This window comes from Protomyctophum bolini (assembly GCF_963924005.1).
Source record: "Protomyctophum bolini genome assembly, chromosome: 7".
Taxonomy (NCBI): Eukaryota; Metazoa; Chordata; class Actinopteri; order Myctophiformes; family Myctophidae; genus Protomyctophum; species Protomyctophum bolini.
Window position 1 is genome coordinate 10,313,539 of NC_137868.1, and position 26,049 is coordinate 10,339,587.

The 26,049-nt window shown below is 47.8% G+C and overlaps 1 protein-coding gene across 2 annotated transcripts in view; it reads left to right on the top strand.

The window, feature by feature from the left end:
* Window positions 1–26,049, top strand: part of LOC308319152 (zinc finger protein 516-like) — a 54,844-nt gene that overhangs the window by 26,349 nt on the left and 2,446 nt on the right. For both annotated transcript variants that reach the window (XM_080769031.1, XM_080769030.1), the window contains exons 2-5: window positions 5,990–8,348; window positions 15,954–17,507; window positions 23,919–24,023; window positions 25,613–25,686. In XM_080769031.1, the coding sequence (XP_080625157.1) occupies window positions 6,572–8,348; window positions 15,954–17,507; window positions 23,919–24,023; window positions 25,613–25,686 (3,510 nt within the window). In that variant the 5' untranslated portion in view covers window positions 5,990–6,571. The remainder of the gene's footprint in view (window positions 1–5,989; window positions 8,349–15,953; window positions 17,508–23,918; window positions 24,024–25,612; window positions 25,687–26,049) is intronic.

Sequence of the window (26,049 nt, forward strand, 5' to 3'; positions counted from 1 at the left end):
TGACATGTGACAGTCTGAGTGAAGGAGAGGGTTGGGAGATTTCTGGTGTTGTTTGTGGTGAGACACACACAGGTCTCGTACCGTGAATGACAGCTTGTGGGCTTATCGCACAATTGTAAGACTTTTGTATCACATTCTTCTATTTAAAAATTGACTTGTGAGGGGCGCCCGCTGGCCTAACGATCCAGGCCACATGTATAGGCTCTGGCCTGACAGCGCGTCGCGTGTTCGAGTCCCGTTCATGACGACCTTCACTGCATGTCTCCACCCCCCGTCTCTCTCTCTCCGGTCTATCTTCACTTGTAACTATCGATAAAAGCAGAAAAAGCCAAAAAAACTAATCTTATAAAAAGAAAGAAAATTTACTTTGATGTGTGGACCGTCCGACAAGAAGGGCCCTGTGTTGTAAACGGAAGCCGTCGGGACGCACGTACACATGCACGCACGCAAACACACACACACACACACAGGACCTCTGCTGGCCTGTTTGACGCGCCAAAGAATGCTGGTGCTAGACCAGCTCCAGATGTGAGTCTCAGGGCTCTCTCTCTCTCTCTCTCTCTGAGTGCAGTGGAAACAGAAATAGCCAGGCCCCTTTGAAAGGCTGTGGATCGATGGGAAAATACGAGCGGATTTCCACCCCCACCTCCCACTTCCTCCTCCTCCTCCTCCTCACTAAAGCTCTGCTAGCACGGTTCAACGTTCACCAGGAGCTCAGCAGGCGTTCAAACAGTGAGAAGTTAGTTGTATTGGAGGGGGGGGCGGGGCGGGGGAGGGGGGGGGGGGGGGGTTTCTGTTTGACGCAGCAGTCATTATCAGGGGAGCAGGTTTCTATTGAGTCCCAGAGACTCGTGTTGGGGCATGTTAAGTGTCCGTTGTCATATCTGATATCAGACACAGACACTCCTCCTGACAATGGCCAAGTGTCACGATGAGCACGTGCACATGTGTCGGTGTGTGTGTGTGTGTGTGTCGGAGTTGGGCTAGTTAGCCTGAGGCTGCATGACAGCCACGGTAAACAAACGCAGCCATTCTTGGCAGCCTGCGTGTGGACGGAATAGCCAGGGGGCGATCCACAGCACACTGACGGGGAAACCGTACGCGGCGCACTTCAAATATTGCAGACGAAGAGTGCCTGCATCTTTTTTTCCGATGACTCTGGTGAATGGTCACCTTGTCCCGTTGTCTCCCCATTGGACAATTTCTCCCTTCTTAAGCCAATTTCCCACCCCCTCACCCCCCACCCAACGCCCCGCTCCCCTTCTTGGTCTGTATGCCAGGGAGCCTGCATTGTTTCCCCTTCTAGGCCTAATCTCATTACATTTTAATTTGCACATGTGACTGTCTGGTGGATGATGGGTTTAAAGCCCCCCCAAACACCATCCTCTTCCTAACCCACCGCCTCCAATCAGCCTGGCTATTTAATACGAAATAAGATCATAATCCTCCTTTTTAACACCAGAACAGACTCCAGCTAAAGGAAGTATTGAGTGACATTAGGGTGGAGAGGGAGGGAGGGAGAGAGAGAGAGACAGCTAGAGACACACGGGGGGGTGGCTAAACATCTCATTTTGACGTGTTTACGTCCATCAGCAGCTGATTTGTCACCCTTCATGTCTTGGGTGTAATTCAATCAGGCTCATTTGCTCCAGCTTTGAAGTGGTGTGTCATGTATCCAAACATTCTTCAGAGAGTCTTTAAGTTTTTTTTTTAAGTGATTGCTACAAATCACTAAAGCAGTAAAGAGAGCAGTCGGCAGTTCATTTCACATTAATGCCAAAATGTCGACGAAGTCGTTCGCTGCAGATTTGACAAATTTGGTGCTGTAATGGTTTGGTAGTTTGTTGTATTTTTCCATTATAGCTGCAGTGAGATGGCACTCTCTTCTGATCACTTATCATGTACAACTGATGACACTAACACTGTAAACGGCGGTAGGCCTACTTAACCCATTCTGACCGGGCACCCATTTTGGTGTTAGCATCATGTTATGCTTTACCTATTGAAAAATAGCAGATCTACAAGCTCATATCGCGCCACCGAGTGGCGCGATACGAGCTTGTAGGTCTGCTATGCTGTAATGGTTTGGTAGTTTGTTGTATTTTTCCATTATAGCTGCAGTGAGATGGCACTCTCTTCTGATCACTTATCATGTACAACTGATGACACTAACACTGTAAACGGCGGTAGGCCTACTTAAACACAATCTGAGGATTGTACTGTGCATGTGAGATATATCCATAATACAAGGAGCTCTGAGGCATACACTCTACAGCACATATTATCTCAATAGTTGTGTGTTCTAGATAGGCCTATAGAGCACTGCTTCCCAAACCTTTTCATGTCAAGGACCCACAAATTGACACTAATTAGCCTGTGGACCCCCATTTGAAAAGATATGCCAGGGACCCCCATAAGAGAAGATTTGTATGTCTCTAGCAGTGATTTTCAACCCCAGTTTGACATGCATTAGTCTACGGACCCCTATTTAATAGCATTTATATCTCTGGGACCCCCAATTTATATTGTAAAATCAATGCTAATTTAACTCTGAGAGTGTACAAATGGAAACAAATGGACCCATTAGGGTCCATTTGGTTACATTTGTACACTTTCTGAGTTGCAGACCCATAAGGGTCAATTTGGTTACAAACTATCATCTAGCTGGGTCCCCCCTGGAACTCCCTAAAGTACCCCTGGGGGTCCCCGGACCGCACTTTGGGAACCACTGATATAGAGCAATGAATGAATGTTATTAGATGCTTTTCATGCTTAACTTTTGTTACCTTGGTTTGCCTGTTTGTTTGTCTGAATGTTAGCAACTCTATGGTGAAACTGTGGCATGGAATGACATTTAAGCAAAGGTGGGAAGTGTAATCATATGTATCATAGGGTTTCAGGTTTTGGGGCTCATCAGTTAAAAAAAAACCCAAGAAAGACATCAAACTTGAAAAATGTCAAAGATCAAAGATCAGGAACAAATCCATTCCATTTGGCAATATGACCCATGACCTCCAATGACCTAGAAAGGTCAAACTCAAGGTCTTGTTCTTTTTTCCTGCTAAAGCCATATTTACACAGCGTCAGACCCAGCTGATTGCTGATTGGCTGCACAGTCAAATCCAGAGTGTTAGTTTAACTGAGAGTGTAAAAATGTGGTGAAAAGTAACTATAAGTACAATCAGTACGACGTAAGTCCAATTTTGAAGTATTTATACTTGAGTATTTCCAACTTTCCAATACCTTTACTTCTACTCCACTACATCTCAGAGGCACATATTGTACTTTTACTCCACTACAATAATTTGAAAACTTACTAGAATTATTATTATTATTATAAAACATACAGTTTAACCCCTTCAGCCCTATATACTTTTAGGCCGTTTGAAAACAGCAAATCTACAAGCTCGCGATGCGACGCACTGTGAGCTTATAGATCTGCCGTTTTCAAAAGATCTGTATACATTTGATAACTTGAAATGGGACATTCTGCATAATGAGTAAATTCTAAGTACATTTTGATGCCAATACTTTTGTACTTTTACTCAAGTACATTTTGAATTCCGGACTTTTACTTGTAACAGAGTAGTTCTACATTAGCAGCATTGACACTCAACACTTGGGTCCTTTTTTTCCACTACTGGGAGTGCGTGGGTTAAAGTAAGCCGAGTGTGACTCACTCACGCATGTTGGAGGAAAGCCGGAGCTGTTTAAAGCAGTGGTTCTCAACCTGGGCTACGGGGAGCCCCAAGGGGTCCTTCAGGGGGTTTCAGGAGGTCCCCAGATAAATGACTCATAGTTGGGAACCTTATTATTGGTCTATGACTCAAGACCCTTCTTCTATATAACAAGAATATTCTTTCAGCCTAATTATATGATAACACACAACAGGGACATTGTACATTTTGTATTGGGGAACAAAAGCATAAAGAAAGACAAAAAATATATCTAATTTATTATTATTCATATTAGTATTAGAGCCTCTATTGTTTTAATGTTACTTTTGTTTTTTGCTCTTGTATTTAATGCTATTTTATGTATTTGCTTTTCTATTTGTATTGCTCTGTAAAGCACTTATGTTACTTTACTTTATGTCATAAAAGGTGCTATATAAATAGTATTATTAGTATTATTAGTATTATTTATATTGTTAACAGTAGTAGTAGCAGCAGTAGCAGTAAGGTATTTAGGCCTATACGTCTCCTTTTTGTTTGCCTACTGTGGAGTAAACCGCAATGCTTCTAAAACAAGTCCACTTCCTGGTAGTATTACAGCTTTATTCCAAAGCTATCATCTTCGCTTTAGTGGCTGGAATTGACAAGTGTTGCCCGGCAACGTTAGCTTATCAAATATCCTAGGAGGAAGTGTGGCCACGCTGATCTGAAGGGCATGAATCACCGTAGAAATGCATCGGGCTCTGGTGGCAGAGTCAGTGGCGTGCACAGATAGACACTAGGGGGGGCTAGAGCACCCCCTGCCCTTTTGGCAATTTTGCTCTTAACAAAAAAAAAAAGAAAAAAACGTTTTCTTTTTTTTCTTAATTTGTAGTGTGTGGACCATGGTGACATTGATCAAATCTGGATAAAAAAACGCTTCTACTATATTATTTAGGCCCCCACAATCTAAAGCTATATGTTTCTATGTCAGTGGTTCTTCGATTAAAAAAGAAATAGCAGACCTACAAGCTCGTAGCGCGCCACTCGGTGGCGCGCTATGAGCTTGTAGATCTGCTATTTTTCAATAGCTAAAGCACCAAAATGGGTTCCCGCCCCAAAATGCGCTGCACAAGGTGCCCTTTTTTCCCCACTTGAGCACCTGCCCCTCTAGATGTCTGTGTACGCCACTGGGCAGAGTGGTGCTTTTGGTCGTGGGTAGATGTAAGAAGTATGATTGTTCCCTCAGAAACCCCCCCACCCCCCCCCACTCCCACAGCTTATCCTCTTATGATTATGATCAATTATCCACCTCTAATTACAGTCTGGCACTATCTGGGGCTTATATGGGCCCTGGCAGTTCATATAATAGCCTCTAATAATGCTGTCAGTCATACTTCATGCAATTTCATAAAGCAATCAAACGTGTCCTGTTCACTAGTGCGCTTTAGTCGAGCCCACAGTCTGAGCTGCAGGCCTCAGATTTAGACACAAGATAAAGAGTGAAAACGCCACTATAGATCTGGTCTTTATGCCCCCCTCCCCCTCTCTCTCTCTCTCATTCTCGCCTGTTCCGTTCTGTGTCTCTCTCTCTTTCCCCCCGCGCTGCCTCTCCTCTCCTCTCCTCTCCAACCCAATAACCCCCCCCCCCCCCCCCCCCCCCCCTCCGCTCTATATACTCCAGTTTGTGACTGGAGAAAAAGAGCAAAGCAAACTGTCTGAAGAGCCACTTCCTGTTGTGTACTTAAGATCCCTGTCATGTGATAGTGTCAGTTGAAGCAGGCGTGCGCGGCCCGGCACGGCAGGGAGGGAATATGGTGGCACTGCTGATCTTGCTGATGTGAACGTTGCTCCCCGCCACTGTGATTGTGTAAAGTGTTGACTCAGCCAGTGTGGCGTCAGGGCTTGAAGCCCGGCTCGTGCACAGTTATACCACACACCCCCGCATGAGCACGGTCACGCACACACACACACACACACACGCACACACAAGCGGTGGTGCATAGACACAGGGCTGTAGACAGACATACAGTACATGCTATGCTACATGCTACCTACACTGTAGGAGGTGCTCATGTACAAACAGAACCACTGCATGACGCATATATAAGCCTACTACTGCTGCTGACACATGGGCAGAGCTGCTTATGCAAATAAGTAATAGAACACACAGAGGCTTCTGCCATGCGTTGGCTATACTAACTTGTTCTTTTGTCCTTTTTGTTTCTCCTCTCTCTCCTTCCTGCCTATGCTCTCTCTCTCTCTATCTCTCTCTCACTCTCACTCTCTCCTCTCTCTCTCTCTCTCTCTCTCTCCTCTTCCTCTCTATCTCGCAGGTTGACAGTATCTGAGCAGGCTGCGCAACTCGCTGCTGTGTCCTCCTGGAAGTTGCTGATGTGCTGAAAACGAAAACCAAAGAAAGGCCAATGAAATGAAAAGAAGAGGGGTCGTGGATTAGCTCAGCTCTGATACAGACACCGCCCATAAGGCCTGGGAACAGTGGAGGACTGAAACTTTCACACAACCCTAGCCCATGAAATTCACAGCGTAACATGGAGTATAAGCTATGAGATATTCTGTTTGGCAGAAAGTAAAAATTTACTATAGCTGGCACAATCAATGGTTGTGCCGGGTAAGCTGCTTTTGCACCGTGCCACAGCAAATAGCAAGTCACAGATTCATTGCCAGTGCTAGATGAAGATGGATGGGTGACATTGTCTTAGTGCTTAGAGTGCTGGGTGAGCTGCTACTTTGGATGCTCTGCTAACAACAAGTAGATGAGCCAAGGCAGATAGCATCGGGATCCCCCTGACAACGCAAAAACATAGCCCTCGATGTACAGCTGCAGATAGCAGTGGGATTATCGTGTTAGTGAGTTTGCGCAGGGCCAGCAAGGCAGGATAGACTCAGCCTGCACCATGAACCCCAGAGACGGCGTGGAGTTGATGGAGACCCAGTCCTGTGGCCTGAAGGGAGAGCTGGACGAAGACAAAGCCAGCGACGGGAAAGAGGCAGAGATGGATGACGACAAGACCCCCGGCTCTTACGACTGCAACATCTGCGGACGGAGCTTCCCCTTCCTGAGCTCTCTGTCCCAGCACATGAGGCGCCACACGGGCGCTCGTCCGTACAAATGCCCTTACTGCGACCACCGGGCGTCCCAGAAGGGCAACCTGAAGGTGCACATCCGCAGCCACAAGCTGGGCACGCTCTCTAGCCACCACTCCAACGACGATGAGGAGGGCGGAGCCGAGGAGGAGGAGGAGGCGGCGTCTGCGGCGGCCGAGGTGGGCGTCTCCGAGGGTCTGGATGGTGGAACTAGCCCCACCAAGAGCAGCTCGGCCTGTAACCGCGTGGTCAGCGGAGACAACAACGCAGAGGAGGGCAAGAGGAAACCGCCGGCGAGAAACATCAAGAGGGAAAAGCCCACGTCGGAGCAGCGGCCGTTCTGCTGTCGCCTGTGCGGATACGAGGCCCAGCGCGAGGACCAGCTCCTCAGCCACATCGAGAAGGTCCACATCACTGCGGACGCGGAGGAGGAGAGCCCCGTTAAGGAGGAGGCCTGCGTGGCGGAACCCGAGCCCGCCCAGCCCCAGACCGACGGAACATTCCCCTGTGAGACCTGCGGCCAGGTCTTCACCCAAGCCTGGTTCTTGAAGTCGCATATGAAGAAACACGCCGGCATCCTGGAGCACTGCTGCCACATCTGTGGCCGGCGCTTCAGGGAGGCCTGGTTCCTCAAGTCCCACATGAAGACACACAACACCAAGTCCAAGTCGAGGACCAAAGTGGAGAACTCGGAACCTCCCGTCACCATCAATAACGTGGCCCAGGATCCCGATGTCTCTGCCAGCTCTGTTACGTCCGTGTACCAGATCTGCTCCAAATGCGGGAACCTGTTCCACAGCAGAGAGAGCCTCAGGGCCCACGAGAAGGTCCACGGCAACGGCAGGAGGCCCCCGAGCCAGCGCAGAGCCAGCGACGACGAGGACTCGCCAGCTGCCAAGCGACGCCTCCTGGACTATCTCAACCTCGGGTCTGCCGAGGAGAAGTCCGAGGAGGACGGAGAGGAGCAGGGGAAGAGTTCACTGGGCCAGAGGATCCCAGAGCTGGATCCAGTTTGCAGTTACCAGGCCTGGCAGTTGGCCACCAGGGGCAGGGTCGTGGAGCCCATGGAGCCGAGTTACAAGGCCGGCTCAGGGGAAGGAAGAATGGGACCGGAGGCCCTGGCCGGAGCCGCCGTGGTCTACGAGAAGGAAAGCAGCCGCTACGTCCTGAAGGGCCAGGAGAGACGCAGCTCGGGCCGCCGCAGCAGCAGCCACGCGTCCTCCGGGGACCGGACCCCGGAGAGCCTCAGCGACTCCGAGTACCGCCCCGCGTCCCGCCAGGACCGCCGCCGGTCATCCCAGACACACACCCCCTCCAAGTCCAACGAGTGCTTCGAGTGCGGGAAGGTGTTCCGCAGCCGGCACCAGATGATGGTCCACCAGCGGGTCCACAGAAAGGACGTGGAGAAGGGCTCCGGAGGAGAGAAGGAGAGAGCGGGGAGAGGAGACCGCTGGGGCTCCACCAGCGACCCGGAGTCGGGCTCCCCCAGCCGGCCCAGCACCCCGGGGTACGGAGACTCACCGCCAGCGTCCGCCCTGGGAGACCAGGCCTCGGAGACGGACAACGCCGATGCAGGCCAGTTAGCCGGTAAGTCCAAACACAACCATTTCCTTTTTTACATAATGGTTTCCTGAATACCAGAAATAACTCAATGTTGCATTTCGCTTTCCACTCTGTGTTTTGCATTTAAAGGTAGGGTAAGTGATTTTCTTCTTACACGTGTGATTTTAAGTGATGACACAAAGAAACGAGCAGATAAAATTGGAACTGGGACATATGCTGATAAATGGCTACTTTCTTCTGATAGCTTGAACATTTATTTTCTGTTTATTAAAGAGCTGGAGCTGGAGCTTATTGAATAAACACCCTATAGCAATGATTACTAATACTACCAGAATATAGTGATCACTTAAGCACAATAGGCAACCAATGGAATAGGTAAATTCACATGGGAAATGCACTAAAATGTGTACACACATTTTCAAATACACATGTACGTTTGTACATTCAAATGTATGCGTATAAATGTTTGAGTATAAGCAGCTGAGGTCAAAGGTAGAGCAAAGGAGAAGCATTCCTGACCCATTTCCTCTCCAGAGCTCCCTCTCAAGGCCCCTGACTCTGACAGTCACTCGGTAGCCAACATCTGTTGGTGAAACGTCCACTGTGGGGGTGCTGCTCATCACCACTGACCGACCACGTTCCTGTGGAGTGGGGATTTGGATCCCCCCGGTGGCCAAACACCGCAGTTACATTTCAAAGGCAGCTATTTTATAGGGGGGAGACGGGGGTGTATAAAATAAACAACTGTAGAAATGGTCATTAAACATTAATTGTCACTGGGAGGCGTATCGTTGAGGCCAACGCGACTGAGTGTTACTGAACAGTGAAGTTAACAGTAAACGCTTAGATGAACTTGCAAGCCTTTGAACACAGCGTTACAATAGACAACAGGGCATTTTTGGAATGCCTGACATTTTTTCACCTCCACAACCCATAAACACTGAAGGGGAAAAAAAGAGAAAACCCTGCCCACTGCGAGGGCAAAAACACACACACGCACTGCTGATTTATGATAAAAGAAGTGCATGTGTCAAAACTGTAGTATTCTTTTTTTTCTCTCTTTTCAGTGAGAAGACACAGATAGAGCCTGCTAGCTGTTAACTTGCCGCTAACTTGTTAAAAGCGCAAATTTGTCAGACAGGCAGTGATGGCATGCTAAGCACAGTGATTGCTTCCAATCTTCCCTGGCGGTGTGTTGTGTAGACGTTCAAAAATAGCAACAGCTTCTCTGCAGGCCTGATCGGGCTGTGTGCTATTTCAACTCTTCCTGTCTCAGGAAACCCCCCCTTATCTGTGCTTGAAAATGTACATGTCTCTCTCTCTGCTCTCCGTTTTTTTTAATTTCTCTGCCATGGAAATCTGTTTGCCTCTCTATACCCCCCCCCCCCCCCACCCCCCCTTTCACTTTCAACATCAGCACTTTGTTTAATGGATAACCAAACATTCAACAAGAACTTTGGAGTAAAACTAGGCCTTACACGACCGGGAACGAAACACCTTCTATTACAGTAGCTATTTATTTCCCCTCTTTTTTCCCCCCTCAAACTTGATGCCACAACACAACAACAAAGAGAGCTGTGTTCTCCAATAGAGCTACGGCCGGGGTGGACTTCCTTCATGGTAGTAAATGTAGTGTGAAGTGCTCTCTCTCTCTCTCTCTCTCCCACTCAATGATTGTTCCAAAGTCATGGGAGACTGGGAAATATCCTGCAGTCTGACGTCAGGGATTGATTCTAACGAATGTTTATCCGGGGCTGTGAGAGACTTAGATAGAAAAAACACCCCGGGCGGACCAATGTGAACGGCTGTGGGGGCAAAAGGACCTCGCAGCCTCAGAAGTGTGAGTAGAGCCGTGCTTATACAACAAAGCTGTGCAGGGCCGGCCCAGGGCGGGGCACAGGGCCGGCCCACCGGGCCCAGGGCGGGGCACACGGCCCACCGGGCCCAGGGTGGGGCACAGGGGCCGGCCCACGGGGCACAGGACGGACTCACAGGCTGACTGACTGGCACACTCATACAACACCAAGGACTTAATAATCATGTTTCTCATGAACTTCCGTAGCGCCAATAACGTATTTTCCGTGTTTTCTTTTGTTGCATTCTATTAATTCATAATCATACAATATTGGCTTACCGCATAGCATTGGTGTTTGTATGTTACTTTAGGTATAACATGGTGCCGTACGGCCCGTACCTGTATGGGACCTCATGGGTGTTCTCAGGTGGCTGGGTTGACTGCAAGCTCTGGAGTACTCGTACTCCTGCGTACCGTCCTTATCTCGTCAGAAAGCGGAATATCCCTACAGATACACACACATACACACACACACACACACACACACACACACACACACACACACACACACACACACACACACACACACACACACACACGCACACAGAGAGAGAGGGAGAAATAACACATTAACACACAAATATAGTTATTTGATAAATTATTTGATAATAATAAAAGAGATCTATATGATACTCAGACGAGTGAGTAGATTGACAACCACATACAACTGCAATCAGCCATAGCGGCCGGCACAACCAAACCTCTGGTTTAACAATAAGCGCCAAAGAAACATTGAGAAGAAAAATGCATGCAAACAATCGGAACAAAACATTCCATTAATTTGTGGATGCTGCACGCTGCTGCCATATCCAACATGGTGGACACGCGTACAGTGAAACAGTACGCTAAAATACCTTTCAGAAACCATTTGAGTCAACAAATGCAGTGCAGTAACATCATCTTGATTCATATTTGATCATCAGTACTGCCTGGTTTGATCTTTTTTTTTTTTTTTACTTTGAAGCACTCATTGTGGACGCTTTGCCTGAGATGAGTGCTCATAGGTGGGAAGGAGAAGTGCAGATGGTGGGTGTCTGTCTCTGGAGGATCCAAAGCTCCATGCAGTTCAACCCCCGCCCCCGATCCCTGTGATTGGATGAGGCGCACGCAGCCCTCCACTCCACGCAGTGTCCCGCCTCCCTTTCCTGTGAAATACCTTTTGATTTCAGCTTGACTTAAATGATCCCCCCCCCCCCATATCTCTCTGATCATCCAACCAACCAACCAACCAACCATGTGGATGTTTAGCATACATTAGCAACCAATCAATCTACCAGCTGTCTTCTGTCAATCTAATTATTCCTTGACCGATACCTAATCCTTAATGTTACCTGTTAGTACTTTGACTGTCACTCATCCACTGTTCTTACAAACCAGCCAGCCAGGCCACCAGTCAGCCAGGCCAGGCTGTCTCATGTATGAGCGATTTGTTATTTATAGAGTCACCTCACGATGGAGAGAGAGAAAAGTGGAGGCAGAGACACTCAGAGGACACACACACCATGTCCCAAATGACCCAGTGTCCCTTTCCCCTAGATACTTAAAGACTCATTTATACTTCGTTGTGTGGCAGTGTAGCTCGCTTAACGCGTTAGTGTGTGTAGGAATGCGAGTAGGCCTACCATAGCAATACAAACACAATAGCATTTTAGCTGTGGTAGAAGAGGTAATAACATTTTTCTTTTTGCCAGGTGCTTGAAAAGCGTCTGGACTACATTTGCTACTACCTCTAGTAGTGACTGCACTTTTTCATGATTGGCTGCCTCGTCTCTAGGCTGCCTCTAAGCCAATGGGAGACTTACCCATAAAACCAATACTCTGACACCGATTATACTGTAGATGAGCGAGAGCTTTCTGCACCTGGCAGTTATAACTGAGTCATTCTTGTTTACTTAAAGCTGCACTGTGTAACCTTCCTCTTCTACCCTGGATTTGAACCCGGTTTCCTGTTCAAGTGCTTTCTGTTTTTCTTTCTTTCCTTTGTCCCCGAGCCTGCCTGCTTGCTCAGGGGATAAATTGTATCTTGATCGTCAGGTCAAACTTTGTGTCAGATCTTGTGTTTAGTTGAGACAGTTCTGAACACAATATAAAAAAAAAATACTGTATAGTATAGTATAGTATAAGGTAAGTATAAGGCCTGTATTAAAAATTGTACTTGAGTAAAAGTACAAAAGTAATGGCATCAGAATATACTTAAAGTACCAAAGTCAAATAACTCAATCTTTCGAAAATATCAGATCTAAATACAGTAGCCAAATTATAAAAAATAATTGGCTATGTTTTAAATTATAAAAATACAAAAAATTATCTTAAGTGGCTAATGTATGTTTTGCATTATATCATCTAAATCTGAAAGGTAACTAGTACTAACTAAACCTGTCATTTAATTGTAATGGAGTAAAAAGCACATTATTTGCCTCAGTATAAAGTAATGAAAAATGGAAATACGCAAGTTAACCCATTTTGGGCAGGAACCCCTTTTGGTGTTAGCATTATGTTATGCTTTAGCTATTGAAAAATCGAAGAACGACTGACATAGACACATAGCTTTTTAAGAAAACTGTCAGGATGTAGAAGACATTTTTAGAATCTGATCTCAGGTCAGAATGCGTTAAGTACAGTACTTAGCACTGCTTTTAGGCAAATCATACTACTGAGTGATGACAATGCTTTGATGACACATTGGCTCCATCCACGGGTATTTCTAGAAGAGTAGGCCGGCTGCTTTTCATGTGAATCAGCCGCCGCCGCCCACGCTTTTTACTGTAATTGATGTATTAGATGACACGAGGGGTGCCTTCAAGGTGTGTGGTGATTAGACGGAATGCTAAGTTCCTGTGAAGTGGCTTTGACTCTTAATGCGCAAGAATTGCCAGGAAGCTGGCAACCATTTCTGCTGTTGAAAATGGTTAAAAGGAAGAAAGCGCCGTAATCTCACCGACATGTTCCAACCAAGACTTCATCAAGGCTCGAGCAAAGTGAACAGAATGTGCAGCATTTTCATCCAACTTCCTTATCGTTAGTGTTTTTGAACCAAAAATGGTGCTCCGTGCATTTTTAAGTGTGGCTCAATTTTAGACTTTTACCCATTATATAATGTAATGACATAAGAACACTTCACCTTGAACAACGGTACTGCAGTGAGATTAGGACATTTTGTCATCAGGTTTTCACAGGCAGAGATTCATAGAGTAGCTGATTTAAGATGTCTGTCCCCGTGCTTGTTGCCTGCCTGTGATTCTGCCAGCTCTGTTCACTCTTGTGCGAGAGATAGGTGTCACTTCAATGACACAGCCTGTTAGCACTCTAGTCTTAATTGCTCCTGCAGCCAGGGCTGTGCAATTGCATGTCGGTGTGCGCGCGTGCGCGCCATATGCATGTACTTGTGTGTTCTTGCACAGGTGAGGAAGAGAGTAGCAGCCACTGCAGCGTGATTATGAATCCCACCCACCAACGTTCTAGGGTAGACCCGCCTCACCATGTGTCTGATTGGCTCCCGGGAAGGCATAGTTTTACTGAGGTTAGGCCGTTCGGGTTAGGTTTAGGGGGGTGCATACTTAGTTTAGACTAGTTATTGGTTAGACATGGGTTAAGGTTAGGTTTAGGTGTGCTGCCCCGTGGGAGGTTAGGTTTAGGGCTTTCCTAGAACGTTGGTGGGATACATAATAACGCGCCACTGCAGGACCGATAGAGAGAGTGACCCGTGACCGCCTCCTCCTTGTTTACCGTCCTCACATTGAGGTTATTTTCCTGCATGCTTTAGTTTCCTCCCTGGCAGTAAACCCAGGGAAGGCACTGAGGCAGGCACAGGGGCTGCTCTCTGGGAACCACAGAGAGCTTCTCCCTCCAGGAATAAGATAGATTGACTGACTCCAGCTATAGGAGCTGATACACAGGAGAAAGGCAGGAAGGAGAGGAAAGGTTAGAGGGCGAGAGAAAGTGAGAACATATACTGTTGTGTGTGTGTATGTATATATTTAAACAACATAAATCTTCTCTGTGATGCCACTCTGTCCAGCCCGGGGGCGTATAGCCTTGGCACCGTGGTAGTGGTATACGTGTGTGTTGGCTACTACTGCACTGGTGTGCCAACAGGAAGGCAAATGGAAAGCAGATGGCAGGTCAGAGAGAGAGAGAGAGAGAGAGTGTGAGTGAGTGAGTGAGTGAGTGAGTGAGTGAGTGAGTGAGTGCGTGCATGCGTGCGTGCGTGCGTGCGTGCGTACGTGCGTGCGTGGACATGAATCAAGGAAAAGGCTGGTTCCATTTTGTTGCTGTTTTGGGTTATAATATGTTGAAGGTTGCCGTAAAGGTCTAGCCTAGGAGGACAAGCCTTGATATGAGGGTTCAAGTGTCAATGATGACATGCAACCCACACATGCACACCATATGGGCTGAAGCTGGCATGCCTGTTAGGAGGACCATATTGAATGATGAAACGTGGGTGTGAGATGAGATCGGTATCTTTGTTAGGCTGTGGGAGGATGTCGTGCTTCTCCATAAGTCAGGTAGAGCATGTATGCCACCTTGTGGCGAACTGGTGGAAACACACTGGACCAGGGCCCATGAAGGAGATTCATACAGTTACTGTTACAGTACATATTAGTGGGAATTTTGTTTGACGAAGACTAAGTCGACTAAGGTTTTTCAGAAGACTAAATAGGGCTAAGACTAAATGTTGTGTTATGCAAAAGACCAAATAATACTCAAAATATTGTGAAAAAATTGGTACATGTCAGGTCATGACAAATAGTCAGCATGGTTGTTATCTAAGCCAGTGGTTCTCAACCAGTGGTCCTTGAGGGGGTTCCAAATGGAGCCTTTTTAGATTCTTAACTCTCTTTGACTCTTGAGAATGTAAAATGAAACCAAATTGACCCTGATGGGTCCATTTGGTTTCATTTTACGCTCTCAAGAGTTAAATTATTGTTAAATACCTGTATTAGGCTAGCTACCTCATTTACAAGAAGTCTATACACAATTATTAGAGCATGTAAAATAATTGTCATTTTGATTCATTCAACGTTAGCCTGTTATCTCTCCAAACGCACCACATCAATACAGCATGGAATTGTGGACAAAATACTATCCAAACGACAATAGAATATTCTTTAGTTTTTGGTCTGAGAGGCTAAATGTCATCAAATGGAGTTCCGTGGCTCAAATGTTGAATAAATAATGGGCCTTGATATGAAAAAGGATGAAAACCACTGGATGATGTACCACATGTGTTTTATAGATCTGATATTCTCCATTCTTTATGCCAAGTTGAAAGCAGCTTTTGGGAGGACGGTAACACTGACCAGACCAATACTGACACCAAGTGGCTACTCGCGAAAACTACATCTGTGAAGAACAATACTTTGTGACAACTTCAGTTACCACAAATTACTATTTCAATATGTACAACTAAACAAAAAGTTGTGATTTTCTTTCTTTCTTTCTTTTGTGCACACTAATTTCTCAATACAGTGGCACATTCTATACCTCTATAAATTTTTTTTAAATATAATTTTCAACCTGCCATCCCTATTTTGGGCATGTGTTTTGTCCGACATACCATTGGTCCGATAACGACAACCTATCTCAAAGACTAAATTATAAATCATTCATTAGTTAGAGAAACTAATGAATGATTAATGAAGAAAATGTGAACAACACTGACTTACATATCTTGTAGGTACTTCGCATCTAATTTTGAGGATAGCAGGAAAACCCTGGTTCATCTTTATGTTTCACATTTAGTTATTCATATGTTCTTTTGTCTTCCTCCACAGATGAGAAGCCTTACGTCTGCAGCCTGTGTGACTTTGTGGCCACAGACTCTTCGTCCTATCTGTCTCATGTCCGCGTCCAGCACCCAGCCGACCCCGACAGTAGACCCAGCCCGGCTCCCAGTAAAACCAGCCCTAGCCCCACGCCCAGCCCCAGCCCCAGCCCCAGTCCCAGTCCCAGTCCCAGCTCCAGCTCGGACAGAGGCCACCCCAGTGGCTACCCCAAGCTGAAAATGGCCCTTCTCCAGGGGTTGCCCCACGCCGCCGCAGCGCCCTGCCCTTACCTCTCCCCCCGCTCCTCTGTGGACAAACCTCCTAGTGGCCCGTCGTCATCGTCGCCCTCTGACCCCAGCCTGACCCCGCTAGACCTGTGTGTCAAGGCTGAGGACCACAGAGGCCCCTCCTCCCCCGTGGCCCCCGACAAGATGGGCCTCCCCAGCCACAAGTGCTCCTTCTGCTCCTACTCCTCCCGCTACCCGGAGGTGCTGTGGATGCACCAGACGGTGTCGCACCGCATCAACAGCAGCAGCTCCTCCCTGGCTCCTAAATGGGCCCTGAAGAACGGCCTGAAGCGCCCCAGAGACGGCTCCTCGTACGCCAGGCGACGCACGGGTCCCCCGCCGGTGCTGGAGGGCAAGGAGTGTCCCCCGCTGCCTCCGGTGGTCCGCACCCCTCGCACCCAGCCCCCGTTGTGCTCCAGTGAGACCCCCAAGAAGAACAAGCCCACTGGTAACCCAAGCAATCCCCCCTCCTCCTCCTCTTCCTCCTCCACCCCTTCCTCCAGAGGCTCGTCGTCCGGCTCGGGCTCCCAGGCGGCGAGGCATGCCGTGCGGCCGGTCAGCGGTGGCGGCGGCGGCCGGCCCCCAGGTGACCACCACCCGTCTCACTCCAGGCCCAGGGTGGATCTGTACCCCCGGGGAGGCTCCTCGTGCTCGGCCGGCTCCCTGGAGAAGAGCACGGCCGGCGTCTCCCAGCGTCCCTCGGCGCCCGCCGCCGGTTCCACATCGGGGGCCAGGCTGGCGGACCGCTACATGATGCCCCAGGAGGGCCTGGGCTTCATGCTGTCCAGCAAGCACGGCCTGGCAGAGTACAGCCGGGCCCGGAGCTCCCCGCAGCCCTCCAAGAGCCTCCATCATCAGCAGCATCAACAGCATCAACAGCATCAACAGCATCAACAGCATCAACAGCATCAACAGCATCATCAGCATCATCAGACCCATCAGCATCACCACCAGCCACATACCAACTCCCACAGCCAGGCGCGAGCAGGCCTGTCCAGGCCGAGCACCATCACCCACAGCTCTTCACTGGGTCACGGCTACGGGACCTCCTCGCAGACGCACGGCGGCGCCCTCCAGAACTCCTCCTCTTCCTCTACCTCCTCCTCCTCCTCCCAGCCCTCGGGAGCGCGCGGGGACGTGAAGCAGGAGTCGATAGCGGAGGCACAGCAGGAGATGCCCATCGACATCCTCAGCTTCCTGAAGAACTACAGCCCCCACGAGCTGGCGGCCCTCTACCACCGCTGGGGCGCTGCTAACGCCCTGCTGGACCCCACTGGTATGTCTTTAAACGCACTAAACCTGTGTGTGTGTGTGTGTGTGTGTGTGTGTGTGTGTGTGCGTGTGTGCCTGTGTCTATGTTTGTGTGTCTGTGTCTGTCCTGTGCATAACAAGAGTACCCGAGTAACGTATTTCGGTCAGACTGGCAGTTGTCCAGAACCAAAAATCCACAAATGTCTTTCTCTGTCTGTGTCCTATTCTGTCCTCTTATTTATATATGGAGGTCATTGAAGAATGCACAGCGTCTCTGGGTGTGTCCTTGGTGGGGATGGGTATCGTTAGGATTTTTGTGAGTCCGGTACCGATTCCGGTTCTGCTTATCGATTCCGGTTCTTAACAGTTCCCTATTTCGGTTCCAAAATGGTATAAATGGTCAAATGTGTATTTAACAAAAAAGCTCAATGTAAATTTAAGACAAGTATAAATATAATATAGACTTCTCTTACTACTAACTACTGACAATAACAAATAAAAGCATGTCTGAAATTTGAGAGCAACACACACTCACACTCACTCTCACTCACTAATATCACTAATAACTAATATCACCTGATTTATCAACATAAGTTCTGCCCACTAAGACGGACATCCAGAGAGAATCCGATTGAGGCCAGATCAACTTAAGTAATTATCATAAATAGTCAGATCTGGCCCAGAATAAGCTATATTATTACTGGAAATGACGTAAAGATCATCCCCATATGGGCTGTGATCTAGTCCTTAAAGTCCTGAACGTCACCGGAGGACGTCATCATAACGTCATCATGACAGGGTTTTTTCCACCACTGTCTGATTCCAATATAGACGTCACTGATTGGTCCAGGTCCTGACCGTGCTTGCTGGGAATACTTTATAGAGATTTTACTTAAGGAAAAAATAAGTTACTAGAGTAAAAGTAGAAAAGTATATTAGAGTTCCGAACTTCCGAGACAAAGTAATCAAGTGTTTCAGAATAAAAACAAAACAAAACAAAAAAAGCAGATCTTCAAGATAGGTTAATGTAGGCTAGATTAATATATGTTTTAGAATAGCCAAAGTACAAAATAGGGCTTGATTGGTTAATCTATGTTCTCTAATAATAATATAACAATATAAATCTGCAAACTGTAGCTAAAGTTGTCAAATAAATGTAGTGGAGTACAAGATATGTACCGTGAGATAAGTACGTAACATACATACTCTACTTTAAGGCTGCACAATATATCGTTATCGTATCGTTATCGAGGTATGAACATGAACAATATCAGTATCGCAAAAAGGCAACCGTATCGCGATATAGATATATTGTCGACATGTCGATATATCGACAATATATCGTCCACTTCTAAAGCCAGCCCTCTGTTTTAGCCCCTCGTAAAATAAACCATCACTCCGTTTGTCCCTCTGTCCTGTTGTAGCCTGGCTCCAGCCCTGAATCGCTAGCCACGCCGATTAAGAAAATATGTTCTGGCGATTCAGGTCTGGAGTCTCTCCCGACGACGGTGTCAGCTACATGCGTAGCCAAGTAGTAAGCTGATTGGCCATCAGCCCCGACATATGATAAATAGTGTCTTTACAGACACGAGAGGTTTTATAAACATAATCATCCGACATATTTTACCGCTTTTGTTTACATACTAGTAGCGCTCGTTGGCTGTGTTTGTTTGGTTAGCAAACGGGTTAGCCATAGCCACATGATTGACAACAACGTCATCTGCTTTCCTACTATTCTGATTGGTTGGTATGAACCAATCACCGAAGACTGCCGCTTTGACGACACCCATCCCATAAACTGCTGCTGTGGAGTGGGCTTTCAGTCTGAATAATGAACAGGCTAGTCCTGTTGGTGTGTGTGTGTGTGTGTGTCTATGGTCCAGTACGTTAGCAAACTCATTAACACAATAATGTTTAGTTTTCAATGTCACAACACTTAAAATATAGAATATGACATATGATACTGAGGTATGCAATGTTGTCCATGTGGTTCAGCCTTACATATAACTAGTACAGCGTGTCATGTCAAGGATCAATGGCCACATGTCAAGAAATGTTGGGAAACCATATTGGTTGATTGACAGCTGATATAATTCTTCAAACCGATATAATATGCAGTGCACAAAATGTCAAAACAATACTCTGATATGCATGCGTGTACACGCGCACGCACGCACACACGCACACACACACACACACACACACTCGCTGCATTCATGCAGGTGCACTCAGACAAATAAATCCAACATCTGGCTGACAGACACAGACATTTCGTGACTCCAAGTTGTGAATAATGAAAAGGAGATGCATTAAAGCACACCGCACACACTCGCACATGTGACGTTTTTAACGTTTGTAAGGTGTGATAAAAGACTGAATCTAGGGCAGGGCGCGCGTGTGTGTGTGTGTGTGTGTGTGTGTGTGTGTGTGTGTGTGTGTGTGTGTGTGTGTGTGTGTGTGTGCACATGCTTGTATAGGATTCTAGATCAGTCTTTCCCAAATGTTTTAGCTCAAGACACAAAAGAGAAATCAGATGTTTACCCGAGACACAAACTAGCAGCTCTACAAGCTCACAATGTGTCGCTTTGCGCATTGCGAGCTTGCAGATCTGTTTGCAGATTTGTTTTGTCTAATTTAGGGAATTTCTTTGATGATTTTCATTTAAATGAATGAATTTCTTTTTGAAAAATGTTTTTTTATTTGTTTTCAACTAGAAAATTTGCGATTTCTTTTACTAGTATTTGTGGACATTTTTTGAAACTCTTTTAAAATAATAATAATTAATGACAAAATGTATGAAACAAAACAATTCTCTCGCGACCCAAAAATGGGTCCCGACCCACTGTTTGGGAAACGTTGTAGTTGCAAAAGAGAGTGTGCTTTCACCGGGAAAGATGCAAGGCTTGATTAACACTTGTAATAAATAGCCGATCTACAAGCTCACATAGATCTACAAGCTCACATAGATCTACAAGCTCACAGCGCGTTGCAGCGGGGCGCATTGTGAGCTTGCTATTGTCGCTGTGCTACACCGGCGTGCGATGACGTACAGATCAGGCATGAGAGAGAACCTTTGCTTCTCTCAGGGTCTTGGAGGCATGCCTAGTCCCCAATTCTCCCAGAAAGCTGTCACAAACTGTTTAGGTCAGGGTTCCGCCTGATGAGAGACTCACACAGACAAGGATGGAGAGGGAGAGAGAGAGAGAGAGAGAGAGAGAGAGAGAGGTGTGTGTGGGGCCAGTATAAGTTGGGGTTGGGGGTCGGTTGGGGTTGCTGCATATACATAGCGTGAGAGCGTAATTACCCCACCAGCTGCTTCAGAAATGGCCATTACTGAACATTCCATTAATTTGCCCACTTTGGGCTGGAGTTGGTAAGGTCAGGCAGGGCATGGTGCGGAGCCAGGGGTCAGAGACAACAGCCCCAGAGCGGACGCCGTGACATCACTGTCACCCGTCCAGGCACATATCATCACGCTCTGCCTTAGCCCTTTGAGTCACATGCTATAAAGTGACCTTTCCTGAGCAACCCAGGCTCCTCGCTCGGTAGCGCGTGTGCGCGTGCATGTGTGTGTGTGTGTGTGTGTGTGCATCCATAACACTATGTGTGTGTGCATGCATGTATATAATACACATGTGTTTGTGATATGTAAGTGATGCACATTCGAGATTTGTCATGCCCGTGTCTGTTTGCGTGCAGAAGCGCAAGTGCACTTTTGCATGCATCCATCCATCCACGCATGAATGATGTTGTGTGTGTCTGTGTGTGCGTGCGTGCACTTTATTTCTTGTCTTTCGGCGTGGGGGTGGAACGTTGCAGTTGTGTCCTGTCTTTGTGGAGCGTGTCATGGTGAGAAGGGCTGGCAGCTCATGGTGGTCCATGAGTATCCAGAGGCTGCAGCGCTGAGAGCTGCCAGAGAAGCTCTCTGTCACCCTCCCCTTGTCCCCCTCCGTCCGTCCTGCTGTCCTCGCCGGCCGCCTATAGCGCCGCACCAGCGGGCACTGCCACGCAGGTACATGCCAAGCCGGTCGCACGGGCACGTGTGTGTACGGGGGGCCGAGGGGGGGTGGTGGGGGGATTGATGGGGAGTGGAGAGAGACGGAGGACAGAGGACGGAGGATGCTTATGCTGCATGGACCCCCCAGGCAAGTTATCTGCCAGCAGGAGAGGTCACAGGAGTGTGTGTGTGTGTGTGTGTGTGTGTGTGTGTGTGTGTGCATTGCGTGCCTTGAAACCGCTCGTCCTCCTGATGTCCCTGTTGCATTGTGCGTCAGTGGGAGATGCGGCAATAGCAATGACCAAACACACACACACACACATACACACACCTGACATGTGACACACGGGCGGCCGAGCGGGCACATCACAGCCGGGGCGTTTTAATTGGCTGTAATTTATGCGGCGTGTGTGTGTGCCGCGTGTGTCTGGCTGTCAGGCTCTGAGATGATGCTGTGTGACAGCTGCAGCCCAGCCCCCGGAGCGAGCCGCCCATAATGACACATTAGACATACTAATGATGCCTGCGCTGGTCCACTACCGCGGCTGACGGCCCCCCCCCTCCCGCCTCCGCCTCCGCGGTCGCAGCCCCCGCTCCGGCCAAAGTGCGGTGGCCTTTCGCGTCGATCGGGAAGCTCACGCTTCACAACTTCCATCACGGTGAAAAAGCCTCCCGTGTTGTTCATTTAACTAAGAGAGGGTGTACAAATTGATACATTTCCACGTTTGTGCACTGTGATCTTTTTGCTCATCCATTCAACACGTTTCAACGGTGGGTTGATTCTGAAAGGAGCCTCATGCCCACCGCCTTGTGTCTAATTCTGACACCATGCCAAAGTTTGTCTGTATAGAGGTGGCATGATGTCAGTGGTGTGTCTGTAGTTATGGAGGTGACATGGAGTCAGTAATTTGTCTGTAGTTACAGAGGTGACATGATGCCAGTGGTGTGTCTGTAGTTAGAGGTGACATGATGCCAGTCATTTGTCTAGTTACAGAGGTGACACGATGCTAGTAATTTGTCTGTAGTTACAGAGGTGACATGATGTCAGTGGTTGGCTATAGTTCTGTCTGTAGTCTCTATAGAGTCTGCATGTCAAAGCATTATGGAACATGTTGTGCTGGCCGCTATGGCTATAGTTATCACCAGAGTTGGGTGTAACGAGTAACGGAAAATCTCGTTACTGTAACGACACTACTTTGGTCGGTAGCGAGTAATATAACGACACTACTCCTCCAAAATTGATAATCACACTACAGTTACTGGTCGCTTTAGCGCTGCCGTTACTCGTTACTTAATTGCGTCATGTGGCTGCTTTCAGCAGTGTTGCTTAATTTGGACTTGGAGAATAATGCACACAACGGAGATGAGTTGAACATGAAAAGTAATGGTGCGCTGGAGTCGCGGACTAGAACATGTCAAACTGGTGTCAGATCAGCAGCAGCACAGCACTTTTCGCTACTGTCGTGGACTCGTAGGGTGGCCAGACGTCCGGTTTTAGACCCACCTGTCCTCCTCCCACCTCTGGCCGGACACATCAATGTCCGTTGTTCGATATAGCCTACAGCGCTTGTGTCATAACTGTCATTTACGTCGTCTCGGTATTAAAATCTCCGCAGGAGCACTGCTCTGCTCCACACAGCGAGCCAGTCTCCCACTGTCACAGAGACGGAGCAGACGTTGGGCTGTTGCCATGTCCGCTTATTATAAGCGACTTTGGGCTTGTTTTATAATATCCTATAGTCAGGCTTCTTTTGGGCTTGTTTTCATAGACATGGCTGCTTGTTTCTCTTCCAAAACCTGGCAACACTGCCAGTCAGTTTGTTTGTTGTAGAATGTGTGCTTAATGCAGAGATGAATAAACCAAATATGCCGACATGAAAAACTACATTTAATGAGAATGGAGCAGGGAACTCCACATCATAAAGAAAGGGATCCTAAAGCACTGTGAACATATAGGCTACTGATTTCTCTCAGTCTCATTATTTTTATTTGAATATATTTGATTTGATTGATTGAAGAATTGATTAGAAGTTTGCATAGAAAAAGTCACTAGACCGTTTTGGAAAGGCCCATTTTGTTTTATTCCTCCACAACCTGGTAAAGAGCATAAAGAAATATCTTGTGTCCTAGGATTATAAAGATTTGTTAAGTGGTAAATTATGTGACAATGCGACAGGCAATTTTATGGAGTAACGCAAAAGTAATGTAACGAGTAATGTAACTAGTTACTTTCTCCAGGGAGTAATAAAGTAATGTAAGGCATTACTTTTTTCAAAAGTAATATGTAATATGTAGTGCCTTACTTTTAAGAGTAACGGACCCCAACTCTGGTTATCACTGATTGCCAATCTGCTCGCACACAGATCTAAATTATTATACAAAACGATATTAATGTGTGTCCTTCTCCCTCTGTGTGCCTGTGTGTGTGTGTATATATAGGAATGCTGCGCTCTCTGATGCGACAAGGACAGTACGTCTGCCACGAGTGCGGCAAGAGCTTCAGTCAACCCAGTCACCTGAGAACACACATGAGGTCCCATACAGGTACGATACGCGCACACACACACACACACACACACACACACACACACACACACACACACACACACACACACACACACACACACACACACACACACACACACACACACACACACACACACACACACACACACACACACACACACACACACACACACACACACACACACACACAACACAACACAACACAATTACTCATGCATATTTCAGATATGGATGGGATAACAATCCATTAATATCCCTCCACATTCACATGCCCAACCATACATTTTTATACACATACTATCGGCATTTCACCCCAAAATAAATCAAAACTAGATCTTTCTGTGACATCCAGGCAGTCCTGCACCCCTCCCCACCCCACCCCGCCCTGGGTCTGGCAGCTGTCTCTACATTACAAAAGTGAAACATGATTTGCCCGCGATACTGACCTGTGACAAATTGTATACATTATTAATCACATGTCAATTAGAGAGATGGAATTGCGCATCCTAATGAAGCGTGACGGCATTTTGTCCATGCCCAACATTATGAATCCATTTGCATGCATCCGGACGCCATTCACTAAACAGCCTCGATTTAGACATCCCACTGTCTCCTCTCCTCTCCTCTCACCCTCCTCTCCTCTCCTCTCCTCTCCTCCTCTCACCCTCCCCTCCTCTCCTCTCCTCTCCTCTCCTCTCCTCTCCTCTCCTCTCCTCTCCTCCTCTCACCCTCCCCTCCTCTCCCCCCTCTCCTCTCCTCTACCCCCTCTCCTCTACCCCCCTCTCCTCTCCTCTCCTCTACCCCCCTCTCCTCTCCTCTCCTCTCCTCTCCTCTCACCCTCCTCTCCTCTCCTCTCACCCTCCTCTCCTCTCCTCTCCTCTACCCTCCTCTCCTCTCCTCTCCTCTCCTCTCCTCTCCTCTCCTCTCCTCTCCTCTCCTCTCCTCTCCTCTCCTGCATGTCCATCAGTGTAGTAAGCAGTGATCGCAGTAGACAGTCACATAAGTAGCTTCTTTATGGAGAGTGTGAATGACAAGTGACACAACCAGTGATTCTAAGTGACAGAGGCCAAATGGTAAATGATGCAGAGGCACTCAAAACACACACCCGCACACACACATACTCACGCATGCACACATGATACGCATGCGCACGCACACGTGCAAAACACACACGCAACACAAACACCAGCGAAGCTGTAATTAATGTTGTCACCAGCGGTTGTCTTCAACATGGACGTACACACACACAAGAAAGGGCAGCCACCCCGAGGCCCTCCATTAACATGCGTCATATTAAATCACTGAGTCGCCACCACCACGTTCCATCATCATCATCATCATCACCACCATCATCATCATCATCTCCTCTCTGTTAGGAGGGCACTGGTGGCACATGGCCTCCGTGTGCTGCCCATGGTGTTCTAAAGAATAAGAAAGAGGTCGAAGAGATCTCTCATCTCGGCTTTTTTAACCGAATCCCTTTCCCTCCCTCTCCACCCCCACCCTACTCCCTGTCTTCCTTCCCTCCCTCCCTCCATCCATCCCTCTCTCTCTCCCCCTCTCTCCCTCCCTCCCTCCCTCCCTTCCTTCTCCCCCTCCCCCCACAGTTGGGTTTGATTTTAACGGACTCCACAGAGGTACTGACGCTCACACCACCACCGCTACCGACGCACCCAAACAAGTATGTCCCACCACGGCTAACCACTGGGGTGTCCCACCGCTGTCCTCGCATGTGTGTGTGTGTGTTCTCCGTTCCCGTTGCATGTCGCCCTATGTCTCTTTGTCACACCTCCTCGTGACGAATGCATTTCTTTTCTCACCACCACCCCCCCCCCACCCACACCACCCATATATATTAGCTTTGCTTGCTTCTACTTCCTTGTTCCCCCCACCCCCCCCCCCCCCCACCCCCCAGTGTAAAGTTTGAGCCGACAGGGTCACGCAACAAGGCCCTCGTTGTGCCTAACTCACAGAGCAGCAAAATGGCCACCGCATGCTGTCGTCTTCGCCGCTTCGTCCCTCAGGTGTCCCCCCCCCCCCTTCG